Source organism: Syngnathus leptorhynchus, chromosome 1 (genome assembly GCF_054491065.1).
Source record: "Syngnathus leptorhynchus isolate UIUO chromosome 1, UIUO_Slep, whole genome shotgun sequence".
NCBI lineage: Eukaryota > Metazoa > Chordata > Actinopteri > Syngnathiformes > Syngnathidae > Syngnathus > Syngnathus leptorhynchus.
The window spans coordinates 10,868,426-10,887,376 of record NC_141195.1 but is presented as its reverse complement, the minus strand read 5'-3'; the positions used below and the strand labels follow the sequence as shown (position 1 = coordinate 10,887,376).

General features: G+C 38.3%; 1 protein-coding gene and 1 non-coding gene across 2 annotated transcripts; one reads left to right on the top strand and one right to left on the bottom strand.

Annotated features, from left to right (window-relative positions):
• The first annotated feature begins 2,516 nt into the window (after positions 1 to 2,516).
• trnaq-uug (transfer RNA glutamine (anticodon UUG)) lies at positions 2,517 to 2,588 on the top strand. Its single transcript has one exon. It is a non-coding gene; the product is annotated as a tRNA-Gln (tRNA).
• A 264-nt stretch (positions 2,589 to 2,852) lies between these two features.
• On the bottom strand, positions 2,853 to 18,210 carry calcrl2 (calcitonin receptor-like 2). Its single transcript, XM_085921422.1, has 13 exons — positions 18,117 to 18,210; positions 9,938 to 9,995; positions 9,395 to 9,554; positions 8,523 to 8,630; positions 8,335 to 8,447; positions 8,122 to 8,213; positions 7,664 to 7,793; positions 7,408 to 7,561; positions 6,581 to 6,641; positions 6,215 to 6,281; positions 5,805 to 6,023; positions 5,531 to 5,572; positions 2,853 to 4,805 (listed from the first exon to the last, which is right to left on the bottom strand). The coding sequence occupies exons 1-13, from the start codon at positions 18,188 to 18,190 to the stop codon at positions 4,527 to 4,529; spliced, it is 1,557 nt and encodes a 518-aa protein (XP_085777548.1). The 5' UTR covers positions 18,191 to 18,210; the 3' UTR covers positions 2,853 to 4,526.
• Between the last annotated feature and the right edge of the window lie 741 nt (positions 18,211 to 18,951).

The window sequence follows — 18,951 nt, the reverse complement described above, 5'->3', positions numbered from 1 at the left end:
GATTTTTTAAAATTTGTTTAATCATCTTAAAGTGTGGAAATTGCAAAAAATTAGGAAATGTAACTTTGTCACTGTGATATTCCACTTCAAGCAAGAGATATTTGAACAAAAACGGTGAAGCATTGCATGTACACTGACAATAAAACAATACATAAAGGCATACATATTTCTGGTATAGGAACACCTGACTGTATTGATTCCATTTGTATTTTTAAACAATCGAAGTCCGAACATTGGTCAAATACCAGCTCGGTCTTGACCTGTCAAATGTGTGTTTGTGTGGTCTTAAACAAGTCAAAAGGAGCTTGAGGTCAAACAGGAAGGGTCTACTCGCGTGTTAGGAATTGCGAGGACAGGACTGAGTGTGTGTGTGTGTGTGTGTGTTGTGTGGGTGTTCCCATTAAGTTGTTGCTCCAGAGCAAAAGAACATCAGGTTACCATGTCCTTGCACCACCTTGCTGTTATTGTTGGATAGAGAGAGAGAGAGTGAGAGAGTGAGAGAGAAAGAGAGAGAGCGAGAGAGAGTGAGAGAGAGAGAAAGAGAGAGAAAGAGAGAGAGAGAGAGAGAGAGAGAGAGAGAGAGAGAGAGAGAGAGAGAGAGAGAGAGAGAAAGAAAGAGAGAGAAAGAGTTTATTGCAATTGTAATCCTCACTTATGCTTAAAAACACATCTACAGCTATAACCATACACCATGATTAATGGATAATTCTACTAGTACTAACATTAATGAAAAAAAAATTAATGCAGTAAATATTTGCAAACTTTTTGCATGTTAAAACAGTTGTAGTACATATTTATCATTGAAATCACAGTATTTGACTGTAAAAACTAAAATAGAAAGAGTTGCATGCAACGTATAATTTCAATGACAATTATGAACAAAGCAATGGTGTAAAGTGTGTTTCAACTGATTCTTGTTAGGTTAAGGTTTTCGAGTGGTTTTCAGGCTATGTGACGTATTTTCCGGTGGCACAAACGCAGCCTTGAAACTGGCTTTTGTTTCCATAGCGACAGTTTTTTCCCCCCTTATTATTACTTTTTAAAATATTCATTTAGGAACTCAGAACATGTAAACACAACTGCCAGTAGGTGTCATAGACATGAAGAAATAAAGCACTCAACTACAACGTTTTGTGTGCTTTGGAATTCGTGGATTGACCAATACAGTGGAGCCTCGGTTTTCGAACACAATCCGTTAAAGAAGGCTGTTCGAGAAGTGAATCGTTCGAATTCCGAATCATATTTTCCCATCACAAATAATGGGAAAAATATTAATCCGTCTCAAGACAAAATACCCGCCTTTCTTAAATAATTATTTCATTTGCGAATTTTTGTCCGATCGCGCAACTGCAGCGCACCACCGAATGCGCAACCGTAGCGCGTCGCCGACCGCGCAACTGCACTGCTGGTCGCATTATTGTGACAGAGCCGTTGCTAACATTTAGAAAATATTTTTAAAATCCTGATGTACTTTCCCAAATTTAAGTGGACATCAGTGCGCAGGGAGCTTAATTTTGTCCGATCGCACAACTGCAGCGCACCACCGAACGCGCAACCGTAGCGCGCCACTGTAATTACAGATATAAATTAAAAAGGTTTCTGGTTAATATGTCAACATTTATAAACATGCCATTTATCCAGCAGTATCTGTTATATGTGTTCAGATGCGTTGAATGGGTAACACAAGTATGTTTGATTCATTCGTTTTTGTACTTCGATATGTTAGTTTTTAGATAAAGATACTATGCACATTCGGACACGCTTGTGACTACAGCGGGGGCGGGGTTTTAATGAACCAGGCGTCTTACTCACACGTTCGGAAAATTCAGATCTCATAAGATATCATCCATTGTGCCAAAGTATATATAATATATATGCCTATAAGTAACCATGAAAAGTTTAAAATGGGCTAATACGGCTTATTTAATGATTGCTTTGGATTTTTGGAGCAAATAGTGGTGGATGGTTACCGCCCAAAATATATGCTGTGATAGTTTACCGCCCCCACACGACAATAGTTAGCCATCACAAGCAGTGGCGCTTTATCATTCAGGATGAGGCGGGTGAAAAGTTGTTCCAAAACGGTGCCACCCAAAACCGGAAGCCAAAGTAGTTTGCACAAGGGCGATCCACTCTGGGTTATTAAATGAACTTAGTAACAGTTTTTTGTTGAGTTGTCCTAGGTGGCACATAAAACACGTGTACTGGTATTTGCATTGGATTGGTTTTAAAGACCTTTATGTCGTGTACATAATATGGTCGTGTTTCTGAATTTCTTGGGGCCTTTAAAGACGTCATGCGGAAGTTACGTATGATTAGTGATAAATGGGAAAGTGGAATGTAATCGTTTTCGTCGTGTTTCAAATGTTGACGTAACTAATGCACTCCGGCTACGAATTAGCCGAAAAGGCATGTTCAAGGTATAGTTTAGTCGTTTGATATAGTATAAAAGTAATCAGCAAATTTTATTTATATATGCATTTAAAGTACTGTGTTTGAGCACTATTGGCCCATCTGGTCCCATGGTGTAATGGTTAGCACTCTGGACTTTGAATCCAGCGATCCGAGTTCAAATCTCGGTGGGACCTCGTCTTTTTCCTATCATTTCAAGATTGCCACCCCTTGTTTGTTCTGCTGCATGTTACTTGGGTTTGATATTCTGAATAAAAATCTGCTGCATGTTACTTGGGTTTGATAATTCGTCTTTTTTCTATCATTTCAAGATTGCCACCCCTCGTTTGTTCTGCTGCATGTTAATTGGGTTTGATATTCTGAATAATAATCTGCTGCATGTTACTTGGGTTTAATATTCTGAATAATAAGAATCACAGTATACCAAGTAGTTCATTAAATATATGCAACGTAAGGAATTTTTATTTTACTCAACTAGTCCACCCACCCATCCATCCACGAAATGAGAAATAAATCAAAGATTCTACAGTCACATATTGTACATTAACTTAATATAAGTACTACAAAATAATATACATCGTGTATTAAACAGTGTATACAAGTGCGTAAACCGAAGCTGTTATCACAAAATATATGCTTGTTTTGCAAGTGCTCTAATAATAGGTAGGACTACCGTTTATGGACAATTAGGCGCTCCAAAATATTAGGCGCAATATTAATGATTTATTTTTTATACAATTATACATTCCATTCATAATTCATTCCAACTATAAATCGCAATATCTTTCTGAAGTAGTGTGTGTCAAATAGATTATTTGGATTATGTATTTGATTATGATAGCTATTATGATAGATTTGGGCTGGGTATCATGCTTTTGTTCGCTGTGCAATTTACACGAGTCTTGATTCAAGTGGAGCTGAGGAGGGGCTCCGATAGTAGAAAAAGATAAAGGTTTGAACATGTGCTGCTAATTACCGTATTGGCCCGAATATAAGACGATGTTTTTTTGCATTGAAATAAGACTGAAAATTGGGGGTGGTCTTACATTCGGGGTCTAGACATTATCCCCATTTTCACTTGTGCGCAGCGGTAAGTTAAAGGTTGCTTGTATCGACTGAATATGTTGCTGTGACCGTGTATATACATTTCATTGTTACTACTGTCCACTGTTATGCCGCTTGTCTGATCGCGGTTTGCTTCGTGTGCACGCAGTTTGATTGACAGCCTCGCATCGTACGAGTAGCCGTTACGCAGCGGCACGGCGACTCACGATTGCCAGCAAATGTATTTTGTTGTCTCGAACAATGACTTATGTTTGGTATGTTGCCGAGAGAATTTTATTTATGGTTATTTATGATTATTTTTTTGCCAAACCACGTCTTCCCTCCTGTGTTCTGACCGACACCCAGGGGCGAAAAGAGCATAACCATCCGAGCCAACCCCCTATACCGTCTTCAGGCTCCCCAACAATAGCGGTAGCAGTTTGCATTATTTTATTGCAATGTTTTTCCTTCTTCAGATTTGTTTCAAGACTACAGTTAGACTTCACTTTGATGGTTAATGCAGTTATTGCAATTTTGTTGTTTTATCACAGTAAGGTTGATTTACATTTCAAAAACCAGAAGCCATTCATTTACAAACGTGATTGCACTTTAGTGTACATATTTAAATGTTCAGATATTAAGATGTGATAGACAGTTTTTGCATGATTTGAATGAGGCAAAATATCATGCTTTTCTCTCTCTCTCTCGAATATATTGTTATAATCATTCATTTCAAATGTACTGTAATTATTTTCTGTATAAAAATTTAACTTGGTGTTCAAAAAGTCTTTGTTCAAACTTGAGTCAAAAAGTCTTTTTTCAAACTTGAGTCTTGAAAAAGAGGGTGTCGTCTTATATTCAGGCCAATACGGTAGATGCGATTAGATGCTTGGAATAAATAGCAAGGAATTTGAATTAAAGACGACGAATTGAAAAGCCGACTTCCATCAATGGGGCACGCGGGAGGAAAATCAAAGGACTTTAAATGCGCTTCATGGTCCAAAAATAATACGGTATATATTTTTTTTCTCAAACAAAAAAACAAACAAACAGATAACTCTTCAGCTATGTCACATTTCAGTGAGGTGCGTCTTGTTGAGCACATCCACCTCCCCATTGCCGCACTCCACACTTCTTCCTGGCTGCCTCCCAGACAGGAAGCCAGCGTCCTCGCCACTTTTCCAATGCGTATCGGGCTGTTCCATGTTGACGGTGGCGCGACTGGTCTCTGTAATTGATGAGTTGTGGTGGTAGCTGAAGTTGCTGTTGCTAACGGGGGTCTCTCCCCAGCCCGTCTTACCCCACGCCGATTTCCACTGGGCCCATTTCCTCTGCAGTGCCGTTTGGGCCTTATGGTGACAACAAAACAGTGGTGACACTCAACATTTAATAATAATAATAACAAAAATAAGAATAAAAAGGCATTTAGATAGACAATTGAGCGCCAAGTTGCTTGATGAGCAGAGGTATGACCTCAAGGATATTGTGTATTGCAGTTTCAAGCATAGTGCACTTTATTTGCTTCGGCAGATGTCCAAATTGTTCACTGAAATCATATCCATCCATCCATTTTCTATACCGCTTGTCCTCACGGGGTCGCGGGCGTGCTGGAGCCTATCCCAGCCGTCATCGGCAGTAGGCGGGGGACACCCTGAACCGCTTGCCAGCCAATCGCAGGGCACACAGAGACGAACAACCGCTCGCACTCACACCTACGAGCAATTTGGAGTGCTCAATCGGCCTACCACCAAGCATGTTTTTGGGATGTGGGAGCAAACTGGAGTGCCCGCAGAAAGCCCACGCGGGCACGGGGAGAACATGCAAACAGGGAGGATCGGAGGTGGTATCAAACCAGCACCCTCCTAGCTGTGAGGCGGACGTGCTCCCCAGTGCACCACCGAGCCGAGAAATCATATTAAACTGACAAATTAACATGACCACAAAATGGTCCAATTGTTTTCATCAAAGACCACAAGAATGAAGACATTGATGCTCAACCCACAAAAATCAATATACTCGACAAAGAGCGAGAGTCCAACTAATGCCGACTTTGTGTCTTGTATTGTTAACATACCTCACTATTGCAGAAACATAATATAATTGCCACCAGGAGTCCCTGTAAAATAAAAGGATCAACATGATGTACAGGTACATGATGTAAAAGACATCATAAATCAACAATAAAGCTGAAGTTAATGGTCGAGTTTAATAAAAGATCTTCTCCTTAATAATCTAAGCAGCAACCCAAATAGCAGCAGTGAGAAGTAAATAATATACGAAACATATCCTATTAAATTTTTCTTTTATAATTTTCACTTTTAAAATGGAAAAGGTTTCATGGTTCTTACCTGGAAATGACAGAAGATATTTATAAAGAAATCATATATGGCCCGGCTGATGCGCCCTTCTGGCCTCCAGGGAACAAGAATGAACTGGACTCCGAGCAGAGGGACAAGTATAAGCGTGGCTCTCACGGCCTTCATGTAGGTTGTGGACTCGGCACAGTGGGTCTCCTTAAGCTTGGTGATCAGAACCCGCAAAATGTTCAGGAGGAAGAACAAGTTTACCTGCATATTGAAGAAAGGTGGATGAGCAAGCAATTAGTACGATATTATAGTCCTCAGTTTTGAGTGACACTATCAGAGGTATATCAATTTAACATGTTAGTTGCAGCATTGGATTTCTTTGCAGCTCAACAGAATGTCCACGTGTACCTAATGAAGTATCTGCTGAGTGGATACTGTAATCAATTGCTCACCAGCAGCGCTGCTTGGATGGGTCCATGAATGATGTAAAGCAGGTAAGTGTTTGAGTTGATCCAACACCTGAGACGCATACAGAATTAGTTAATCGGCAAATAAGGCACGGCAATAGTACCTGACCTAACCTCTAATCCACTTCAATGCTAAGGATACTTTCACTTAATCCTAAACCCGAAAACAAAGGCATCCTAACCTATTGACTTCACCATCACGAACCCTAAACCACATCCAAAATGTAATTCCCCCCCCAAAAATCCTAATCCAAATACCTAACCTAATCCTGATACCTAACCAACATTAACGCTGCTATGAATCCCAACCCATACATAAACCATGGTGACATCACTACCCTGGTCACTTACTTATCATTAAAGAAGAGCCCACGAGCAACAGCATAGGTGATGGCAGGAATGATGGGAAAGCCTGACGATAGAGACACACATCAGACTTCTCTTCCAGTATGCACATTCAAATACACAGTTTACAGTTGGAAAGGCAATAGGAAGAGGTCATAAAAGATTACATTCTACCCCTTGTTCTACTATGTACATTTTGATGACTGTATTTTGTATCAATGCAATGATAGCTTATTCATATAATATATCCCAAGCAAACGAAAGAAAATACCCATCCACACTCACATCGAATTGCATTTACACGTGCGTACAAAGGTTGATACCTCATGCATATGTACACATCCTAACACCTTTAAAAATTAGGGATGGGTGAGTACTAATAGTACTGAAGCATTGAGCCTTCACAACCTTCTTTTGAGCTACCAGGTACTCATGGAGGTTAGGAGGCATGGAGGTTACCAGTTACCAATACTTAAAGCAAAAAAGTCTGAAATTGAGTAAGTCTTCCTTGGTGGTAGTCTGACACATTAGTGAATCATCCTCTGTGTCAGAAAAATTGTCTTTTTTGAAAATTTCATTGAGTTAACTTAGACTTAGACAAACTTTATTGTTAAATTATTTTAATAAAAAATGTAATCAGTACACCGACCCCCCCCTTTTTTTTTTTTTTTTTTTTTTTTTTTATCAAAAGCACTAGAGATCTTGGGAACCAGTTATCGGTGAGTACTCAGTGAGTACTGGTAAATACGTGGTAGCCGGCACATTCACCGCTGCCATTTTAGACATGAACTACAAAGTCCATCTAAAGACGTGTTGACGTTGACAGTACTTACCCCACCCCAAGACATAGTACCAGAAGAGCTTCTGCTCTCCGACAAAGACGGCCACGATAATGAGCGTGTGAAGGTAGATGCCCTCGCACAGCATCCAGAAGTAGTTTGAGGTCAACGTGTATTGGGTGAGCACAGCCAACACTTTACAGCTCATCTACCAGGGGAGAAGGTGTGAATTCTAATACTAAAATCACCACAAACAATTTGTGCCGACTCAAGTCAATGTTTTTTCATTATTACGGTGTGGTGAACTCACAGGGTTGCTTGTGTTTATGGCCTGGTTGTTGGCGACTGTCAGAGAGAGCCACATGATAGTTACAATCGAGTTGAAAATGAAGGAGAGGAACATGTTCTTATGGAGGGAGATTCTCTGGCAGCTAAGACTTCTGGAAAAAGGCAAAGGTGTAACATTCTTAATAATTGGTGTATTCAAATTCTGTAGATATACACATTTTTCATTTCCAATTTTTTTGCAGTGGATCCTCGACTGGTGAGCAAAGCATTGTACATTTTCATTCATTTCTATTCCCACAGTTTCCAATTGGAAAAAGAAATATCATGGAAATAGAAATACATTTGTGTGTGTCAAATCATTGCCATCGTAAATATTATACCATCAGCTATGGTCCCTGAAGAGTTTATTGAATAGGATTTCAATGTCTTTACCCTGACAAATAAAATAATATACAATATAAAATAATACAATTCACTCACTTAAAATAGGAGAAGATGACGAGGCAGATGATGAGGGAGACAATGGAGAGGCCATGACCCACCATAGCCAGGTAGTACAGACTGATGGCAAACTGTTCAAAACAAGTAAAAATCACCTCAATCGGAATTATTTTCAGACAAGCTTTCCAATAGCTTTTCCTTGCAGTTTTTCATTGTACCCCTACAAAAGAGATTTGAGTGTATTATGTTCACCTTGAGTTTGTCCTTAGTGTAGAACTGACATTGTGTGTAGTTGGACCACACTCTGTTGCTGTCTGGGTGATGGAACCACTGTCCATCAGGGTTACAAACTTTGGTAACTTTTTCTGTTGAACAAGATGGTAAAATTGACTTTGCGGAATTGAATAATTAATTTTGTATTGACCTTGTCCTGGCCTTACCAGCAGGGTCAAAATCGTGGAAGTATTCAGGGCACATCTGTATGACCGTCCCTGGAGACGAATCCCCCCAACACAGCCAGCCATCCCATGTGCGGTTGCAGTAATTACCTGCAGGGGGCAGTAGATACAAGAAATACGGGAACATATGAGACAATATAACAATTGTTAATTGTTTGAAGTTTTGCCACAAGTGTTGTAAAGTTCACTTCAATGTTTGAAGCCTTGACCTCAGAGTACCTTAAATGATCGAAATGGTGGATTATTGGATATGGTAATTTGTGAGTATAATTTAAAAAATGGAAACCGTGAATAGAGAGCCAACAAATGGATGCGGCATAATCACGCAGACAGACAAGAATTTGAACATTTAAAACTCCCTGTTATGTAAATTAACTCTGCAAAACACTGTCGATCGTATTGACCGACAATAGCCGGAAGCCCGGTAGTAGCAAGCTGCCGAGCAGCATGTTGGGAAGTTGATCACGAAATACCATTTCAAAGGCGGATTAGAAGCAAGCAGCTGTAAAAAGCAGCTCCACCAGACAAAGGCCAAGTTTCCTTTCTTTCATACTCACATCCTCTTTCTTTGCAGCAACCGCAGTACAGTATGTACGTATATTTGAATGAATTACTAAAGCACCAAAACACAAAAGGGTATCTGAGGAGAATGAGAGATGAGTCTGTGGACTTTGAAATGACACATGTGGGCACTTTGCTTTCTCTTTTCATGGTTTTACTGACCTCAGTCTGTCAGATGCTGGTCGACCCCTGATTCGTTTAGAATTTTCCCATTGTCAATATAAAGAATATAAATACCCTACATAGTTGAGACATTTTTACATTCTTATCCAACAAGTTAAAAAAAACATCACCTTCTTCTGTTCGTGGTGGATCGTGGATTATCTTCAGGTAGCACTCGAACTGCGCAGCCAGGATCTGGTGACGCGTCGTTCCAAGGACTGTTGATATGTTTCCCAAATTCTCTTGCTGGTCATCCGTAGTCATATATTCCACATCCTCGCACCATATAACCTGGATAATGGTAGTGGTCAAGATTCATTTCAGGAAGATCCACTCTTTCCCAAACGATCCATTTCCAATTTCATCTGAATCACTTAATTGTGGTATCATACAATAAATATTAAAGTGATACACCACTGAAAATTAATTGACCTTTATTGTCATTATGTATGCTCACATAGACATACAAGACCACTTCATATTTTGTTTTACAATGATTGCCCCAATATTTTGGATTTCATAGACGTCGTAAGGTGTTGCCGATGAAAATTGCTCCATCTTTTGTTTAACTACTACTTTTTTTCCCCCCACTGATTTTAGAAGGAACTCCAGACCTCATCAAACAAGGTGAGCTGGCAACAACCACAATCAGTCACTTGGTTTAGTGTACTTACCTCTGAGCCCAGCAACAGTGCAAATATCAGTGTGAGGGTTCTGCTCCGCCACATGTCACTAAAGGAACAACAAAATACATTAGAAGTCATCATGTGTGGCCTTCGCGTTCATGCTTTGTTCATCTTTCAAAAAAAGAAGTCATGTGAAACGCAAGAGGTCAGCCAATTCCCTAGATTGTTTCTGACTTTGACTGGTCATCATCTGAGAAAGAATAATTTCGATAGCAGGGTAGTATTTTTAACAAAGAGGTCTTTCTTCCGTTGGAGCAGTTTTAAATCCTTAAGGGGAAAAAACAAACACCACATCATTGAATGTTTGGATGACCTGGCCAAAAAGTCAATGTTTTATTTTGTTGTAAACTGAGTTCATGGGTGATTGTCCTTACTGTTTCCTGTAAATACATCTTTCAAGAAAAAAAAGTATCTTTCAAGAAAACCAAAATTGTGGGAATGTGACCTATGTAGACAAAAACCTTAAAGGTCAAGCGCAATCTGTTCTTGGACACTGGTCGGCCAAGTTTACTCCAGTTTTTTCCAACAGTAGAATGGAAATTATGGGTGTGGCAAAACTGAATTACAATTTGTTTGTGCATTTACTGTACGGTTATTTTGAAATAATGTAATTAATCATTCTATATCGGATCAATTACGTAATCGAAAAAATAATTGAGAACTTAATGATTATTCAAATAATCATGAGAAGCACTAATAAATACTGTAATTAATCATTTTAAATCTGATTCATTGCGTAATCGACAAAATAATTGACAGCTTTACGATTATTCAAATAATTGTGAGAAGCATTTACAGCCCTATTGAAGGAAAATCTACATTTACAGTATTGACGAAGTTAAGTCAAACGCACACTTTTTTACTTTTTTTTTAAACTTAAAGTCGTGCTTTTTTTCATCACACTTCATTCTTTCATGCAGGAATTCTGACTCATCTACACAAGTTGTAAATACATACTTATAATTGCGGATTTCTTTTTCTAAATTGGTTGTTTATCAGCTATTTTTTTAAGAATTCGGGGGGTTAAAAAGTCCCTTGTTAGACATGCAGATACACCTTGTTAATCAAGAATAAAGAACGCCTTGTACATTACATAAACGGCTGCCTTTGGCAATGTATTGTTCCAATTAAAATTCAAACACACTCAAGCATTGTTCCTAGCAAATATTCTGACCATAATTGTACCATGGCCAAGTATTTGTATTGTGGGTTGCTTCTAAGGAAATAATTCCCTTTAATGGGAAGACGGCCTGTGTTTGGAGCAAGACAGACGGCTGACGTCTTCCAAGCATTCCTTTAAAGGAGCCCACTTTTTGTACTTCCAATGTTTGGACTGAGAGTTACTGTCAAATAGAATGTGTTATACTTCAGGGAACCACTGGTAGACTGAGCAACACAATTTTCATAATACAAAAGAAAAACATATTAAGGAGTATGAATACATGATGGCTAGTTTGCAGTTCTGCTCAGCGTGCCGCAATATGAATCCCAAATTTGCTGAAGTTAATAATGACAATTTACTCGATCTGACCAGTACTGTGTTGAAGTGAGATGAAATACAGCATAGCAGTTGGTAGCACAAAGACATTTTTGGCTGTTGCAGCTTTGGAAAATGATATGGAAAATGGTTGACACCACAAAAAATTGAATGGAAATGTTCCTCAGAAATAGTGCTTCAGGCACGCGACAGTTACTGACAGATTTTGTCATAATAAAGTGGAATGAATCGCTTCTACACGCTCTTGTTGTTCCCTTGTTTGTGAAGAGAAAAATGTGAGAAGGGAATAAAAATACAATGGTAGTCTCCATATAATCTTTTCTTTCCTGTGATCGTTAAGAATGCTAAATTGACCCATAACGACACACTTGTCAAATAGGTTGTTTTCACATTTTAATATTAGTTTTACAGTTGTAATATAGTTAATCCGTTGCTTAGAAAGTGTTGATAATATTTTTTTTTTTTTAACCATGGTAAAGACAGTTTATATTTCCATTATTTCCTATGGTGGGTGGGGGGGGGGGGGGGGGCGTCTGTTTTTATTGCTCCAGTGGGGTTTTAAATGCTAACCATTGTGTATTTGTTTAAGAAGATATGGACATCCCACATCCTTTAACCCTGCTTTAATAACCTCCACTGCACTCATGAGGTTGCGGGTCATGACGCAGGCTGATGGGAAATCCAAACATTGTTGTTTTGCTTTACCAGATTTAGGATTATTGACACACGCAAGTAGAAGTAGATGGCAAATGTTGTATGGAGGAAGGCTTACATGCCCAAGTCTCCAGCCATTGCATGAAGTTTTACATTAGAAAGTCATTTTTATGTATTAAAAATGAATATTTTTCCATGTCGCCAGACATTTTAGCCTTTTACAACTTCACAGTCATGTAAACATTTATGCAGAACGGGAAGATACTTGACGTGTTTTTTTTCTTCTCACAGCAACTGCACTTAATTTTAGAAAATCAACACAGACTCAGGATGAGACTTACATGTTGATTTTAAACCCAAGCCAAAATGAATAAATGCATGAATGCAATAATAAATAAATAAATGAATAAATAAATAAATAAATGCAATACACAGCACAAACACATTCAAAGACAACACCAGTTCAATCAATGATGCTGTTTTTCATCTTTTTTTCAACTTCAACAATTTACAGGTTTTTATCTTCAAACAGTAAGAGAGTTTATGTACTGTATGACTGAGGACTCTGCAAAGGAAGGATGATGGTTCTGTACGACACGATTATCTCCCATTCCGTCATCCTGTAACCACTTCCTCCTTTGACAATCGCATCACCAGGACAAACGCACACACGCACGTACACGCACGTACACATGAACACACACACACACACACACATAAACACTTCTATATAGGCCAACAGGTAAAAATAAACCATTGTTACAAGTATACACAGGGACATGGGGAGGATTTTCATCGAGTAGGAGACATTGGTCCATGATACTCAGCTGGCAGGGAGTTGATAGCTGTCAAACAGTGCAAACAGATAGGTCTCAAATGCACGACACCACTCACATGAGATACGACAAAATGAGCGAATGAACAAAACCCGAAAAACAACAACCCTTATGTAAACCCTCACACAGAATTGCTTAAAAATGCAGCACTTCTTGCTACTGACTAATTTGACACCAAAGCACGAGGTAACCCAGACACAGTGAGGTGCACTGATAACTCATGTGATAAGTGGTGCGTGGTAACTTTAACGGTACTTCAACATGGAGGGTACCATTGGACTTTTACTATTAACTCAACATTAGGATCCTGAAAGTTTTGTGTGGGTCAGATTTTGCATCCTTTTTGCAAAGTAAACACACGCACACACACAAATGTACCAATCAGAAACAGCCTCAGAGTGCTGGATAGAAATGAGGCTAACATATGGTTCCACTAAAAAAGCACAATGCAATTCTCCGCGGTATGGTTTGGATTGTTATCTCCTGATAAGGATTACGTTTTCCCCACGGGTGTGTTAGTGATACCAGAAGAATAGCATGACATCATGGCAGCTACACTAAGTGGAACTTGCCAATGAATTAAACAAAGGTAGTGTGACACAACTATCCACAAATGTTGAACAGAGGAAACTGTTTGAGACAATTGTACAATCCCTGACCAGCTACACAAATTTTAGTACTGCTTGAGTTGCTGAGAACAACAAATGCTAAATCTGCTGGACCGAACAAGGTGAAGTTCGAGACAAATAGGGTGATTCCTAACATATTTCCCCTTTATCCGAATAATTTTTTTGACCTATGGGAAAAATGTGAAAGCTTCAGGGTGAATATTCCAGTAAAATGCAGCTAAAGGCAATTTGCCAGAGGACTGTGCAACTTCCGCTGAGTGCTGACTTGAATTGTAGTACTTACTGGAACAACCTCTCCCCAAAAAGAACTATTTATTCATTTTTTACTGGCTGTTAAGCCTTGAAGGATGCCAGCAATCTGTTCAGAATCATCCTCCGACATCTGTTTGATAGAAAACGAATAGCTTTAATGTGAGATTTTTTTTTTCCTTTTAATAGAGTAATTCTTAATACAATATGACTCTTTTGTCTTTGCTACATTGCCCCTGGCTAGTCCGCTTCCTGGCTACAGCGAAAGGCAATAGGCTGACGGGCTGTGAGTTTGTCCACCATTGTACTTGAGCTGTGACCTGGGTCCTAACCCATCTGAGGGGGTACACCCCAGATTGACATTTGGTTCTCTAAAAGTCCAGGTCTTGATTTTTAAAGGCCTTTAAACCTTTTGATAATAATAATTAAATGCCCATTAAGTATTTAACTTATACATTTGCTGTTACTACAGAATACTCACTTATGAAGGTTTCCCTGACTTTATTTGTCACGAGTCTGTTTCATATAATTATACTATATGAATGAAAACGCAATTCTAAAGCACAATGAAAGACTTGACACAACTATTTTTCATAATTTATATCTGGTGCTTCATAAGAAGCAAATTACGTGAGAGAAAGTGTTTACTGACCATTGTGGTGAAACAATAACAAATCAGAACTTCACAGATCTTACCCAATCCACTCTGGAACGCTGGTTGACCACCCAATTTGTTTGGATTTAGAAACAATTTGTCCCATACTAAATCAACAAAACTAGAATAACAGTCAACTGGGCTGGCCAACGAGTAGAAAAAATATGTGTATAATTGACACCCATTGGGGAGGAATAAATTAATACATTCCAACCCCCAAAGTTATTCCAAATTCCTGTGAAACATTTAAGACACCTTTTCTCCAAAAACAGGAGAGAATGGGGCGAAACCAAAACCCTGATAAACAAATAAAACAGACGATAAACAAAATACTTTCTAAAACCATTGCAAAAATATCCTTTGCGAACCCTGATAAACAAACAAAACAGACTATAAACAAAATACTTTCTAAAACCATTGAAAAAATATCCTTTGCGATGCAATTTTACGGGGCCAAACCGCGAGAATAAATATTAATATCCAAAACGCTTTATTACTCATACAATATAACTGTCATACAAACGTAAAATGAAATGACCATTAGTACAAAACAATACAACTCAGTATTAATTCATAAAACAAACAAAAAAAATAATGACGCATTGCGCGTCCGAGTTGCTTTGCTAATGCGCCTAATCTAATGAAACACAAGAAAACAATGTGACAACGAAAGGGAACTCCCACAGAGCAAACATTGAGGAAACCCAGCGCACCCTGACAAACATCTCAATTATGGTCAGCATGACACTGAGTTCACCCCAAAACCTACTCCCTTTTCCCTCATCTAATCACACCGAGGTTATTCCCCAGTTTGCTCCTCGACAAATTCATGCACTGTCTTGTATTTGTCTTGACTCCTTCTGGTCACTGTTGATTCCCAAAAGTATCACAAGTATTTGGACAGATGTTGGATTCCTGGGGATTTCCGACCTATCGTGCAAATTTGTAAGATTGTACAATTGAGAAGTTAAGAAGTTCAGAACCAACAGGACTCTTTCCTAAGCTGACCAACCAACTAAACTAAGCAATCAGTGGAGCAGTATCTTAATCAGAGAAGTGAACAAGAAACCATTGCTCATTCTGTCAGATCTCTGTGGAAAGAAGTGAACTCCTCTGCAGAAATCAGGTCTTAGGGTTCTGGTCCACAAAAGGATTTCTAAGGGTTCTGGTCCACAAAAGGATTTTTCAAATCTTAAAACATTTCTTTTATCTATTACAGACCACACACAAAAGTGAATTCAGCAATGTTGAGAGAAGTCCTGGGTGAAAGCCTGCTCCAGAGGGCTCCTAACCTCAAACTGAATGAACGGTTCATCTTTCAGGAGCTCAATGACCTTGAGCACGAGTAATTTTTCCATGATGTCATTGTAGCTTGTGTGTAAAATCATGAGGACATTTGAGATAATTCTTTAATGAGGCTGCGATATAAAAATATAAAGGAGAAAACGCACTGTGAAAACGTTCTGTCTGCGGGCAGTCATTATAATTTGTGAAAGCAATGATATTGATATACCACAAGTCAGTGTTGCAATATTGTTATTTTAACAGTGTAACTTGGGCACATGGATCAATTGTATGCTCAAATTACATTACATAAACATTCGCTTGAATCTCACATTGCATTAGCATTGTCCTCACCATTTAAAAGCCCCTCCAGATATATCACGATTCAGTAAACGTGACAACAAAGTGTATTTTTTATTTCAATCTTCCGTCAGATACCAGCTGCTATGTGAAGTGTCACATGAAATTCCAAGCCTTTAACTTAAATGTCATTTCAAAACTGAAAACTGTAGTAAATGTTAAAATAAAGTGTATTTTTCATTCTAATTTTCCGTCAGATACCAGCTGCTATGTGAATTACAAGCTCTTAACTTAAATGTTATTTCAATACTGAAAACTGAAAATACTTATATAAATCCATGCAATCATTTCTGCCAGCTCTGACAAGTCAGTTACTCTCCACTCTAAAATAAGAACACATTTCCTTTCAGCTTAGAGGGGGTAGTTGTGGGGAAATCATGGGGGTCTTGTGTTATGAAACAAGGGTTCGCTTGGGAACAAGTGGGGAACTGGGATCAAAGTAGCAGCCAGAACCTCTATTAATACCCACAGAGCAACTTGGCAAATGCAGTCTGTTCTGCTCCGCCCAAATTTACAGTGGGAAGTGGAAGCTTCCCACGAACAAGCGATCCCACGATCCTACATAAGATGGGATTGATTGTAAGGGTGAGGACCTTTGGAAAAGCTGGAAAAAGGGATCACACACATCCCAACAGAATGCTAACAACAGCACAGAAAATCGCTTCGCATATCAAAACAACTATTGTTTGGCTTCCCCTGTCTAATGAATAATTTGTATTCAATTCAGAATGTTGAAATTAAAGTGTATAATATACTCCACAGCCCATCAAAGTTATTTATTTCGTCTGTGTAGCCTCTTACTCTTGTCAGCTCTCACTCCCGGCTGGGGCACACATTACGTCAACCCCTAGTTTGTCTTTCTAACAGCTGAGACTGGTAGATGCCTGCATTGATCTATGGGGCATTTTTTAGAGCCCACATTCAAAAAAGTAACCACACACAAGAATTATTAAAAAATCCTTTATCTTCTTTGTTATAATCAAATGACATTTCTCATCTGGTCATCCATAACATTTCAATATTACAAACTAATTCAGTTTTACATGAAACACCATAAATTTACTGGTAATATGTCATAGAAGGCCATTATAAAACCATCATTACAAGGGTATAAGAAAAAATGGCTCCAACTTGATTTATTTTATTTTATTTGACAATACAAATCAAAACAATACTTTTGAAAAGTGTTACATTGTTGAATCGTATCGTACACTAAGTATCGAAAACCGCACACCCCTCATCATTACAGTTGTTGTTTTACAATTCTATGACGTCACTTGGTCGAGCGCAGCTCTTAACTAATGTCAAACATTTAATTGTACATTTGGTCATTCATTATTATGAATTTCTGGTTGATATAGGTCACAAACATGAGAGGTGCAATTATGATTCCTTCAGTACCACAGTGATAAACTGTGCAAACAAATTGCTTTATCTGCTTTAGGTGGATTTTCACCAAACCTATTGTAGCAAAACCACTACATGCATTCTCTTGTTTGACCCAAGTTGTTCTAGTTAGTCAATTAAGAGTTTGACATTCCTAAGTGTGCAAATTTATCAAGAATGTAAAAAAAAATCTTGCAACAGTAGTGAATAAAAAAAGCAGCTTGGAATGTCACTCAAAGTAACAGTAATCCAAGACAAATGACAAAATACCAAAATTGTAATTTGTGAGACTATGCTCCTTTGAAATTAGGCAGTTTAAGTTTGAGTTCAACAAGATTTTAAATTATGTGGCAAGGAGCCAGATAATTAATCAAATTGAACTTTATAAAGATAATTGTCGCACTCGCATAATATTCATCCTAAAACAGATCAGGCACAATTTGAGATGCTCATAATAACGTGAAAATTCTACAAATGGACTTTTCAACAAGCATACGTACTTCTTTGCGTGGCTGTTGTGCTTCAACTGTTGACAGTTATTCCTTCTACACATTTCATCAAATCCATTGCAATAAATTAGTCCTAGAATAAAATAAGTTGAATACAGTTTACTTACGTTATGAACGGGCGAGTCGTCAAACGGACTTTTTTTTCCCAAAATACACATCCCCTCCAAGATGACAGTCTCATGCTGCCCTGTGACAACACTGACCAGCCCCAACCAGCACAGCACTCAAACAAGGCTCAGGAGCTCTTCGATGATTTCCTGTTAGAACTTTCAGAATAAATCAGACACTGCAGATGCAATCCAATAAAGATTTTATTGTTTTACTCGTTTTTTCTAACTGGTAACATGCCCTTGACCCCAACTTTAAACAGAACTTTACGACAGTACCGCACTAACGGTAATATCATAAGTACATACGGTATCTAAATATAATAGTCGATGTAATCACAATTTTAGAATTTGTGCAATGAAAACAAACGTACAAACAAACAAAATCTTACCGATTCACTTTGAAAAGTCAACTATAGTTCACAATGGACTATTTTGCAACTTGACACGAGAACTTAAAACGCAGTTGCGTACCACCACAACGCTGTATGACACTGCCACCTGCTGTTTGCCACTTGCCGGACTTTGTAAAAGTTATTTTTAATACAAACTTTAATGGAACATAACATTTACAAATTTAACAAATCTAAGGGCCATCTGTAGCAATATTATACTAGTGTATTCATTTTCCCGTCGATGACTTGAACGGGGTGTTCACACGGTAGCTGGCAAAGATTACACCTGCGCAGTTCGCTTGTTCGTAATCATAATAGAAATATATATTTTTAAACACAAAATATTTTCGCAGTAATTATTGCTGTGAGTTACAAAATACGTTTAGAATATATAAATGCAAAATAAGAATATGAATATTGATGCGTAGATAAAAAGCGCA

Excerpts from the sequence above, each read along its gene's own strand:
- calcrl2 (XM_085921422.1), bottom strand. The coding sequence starts at position 18,190 with ATGAGACTGTCATCTTGGAGGGGATGTGTATTTTGGGAAAAAAAAGTC. Across the intron at positions 6,642-7,407 it reads GTACTATGTCTTGGGGTGGG|GCTTTCCCATCATTCCTGCC; the intron begins GTAAGTACTGTC and ends CTCTATCGTCAG. Across the intron at positions 4,806-5,530 it reads TATGTTTCTGCAATAGTGAG|GCCCAAACGGCACTGCAGAG; the intron begins GTATGTTAACAA and ends TGTCACCATAAG.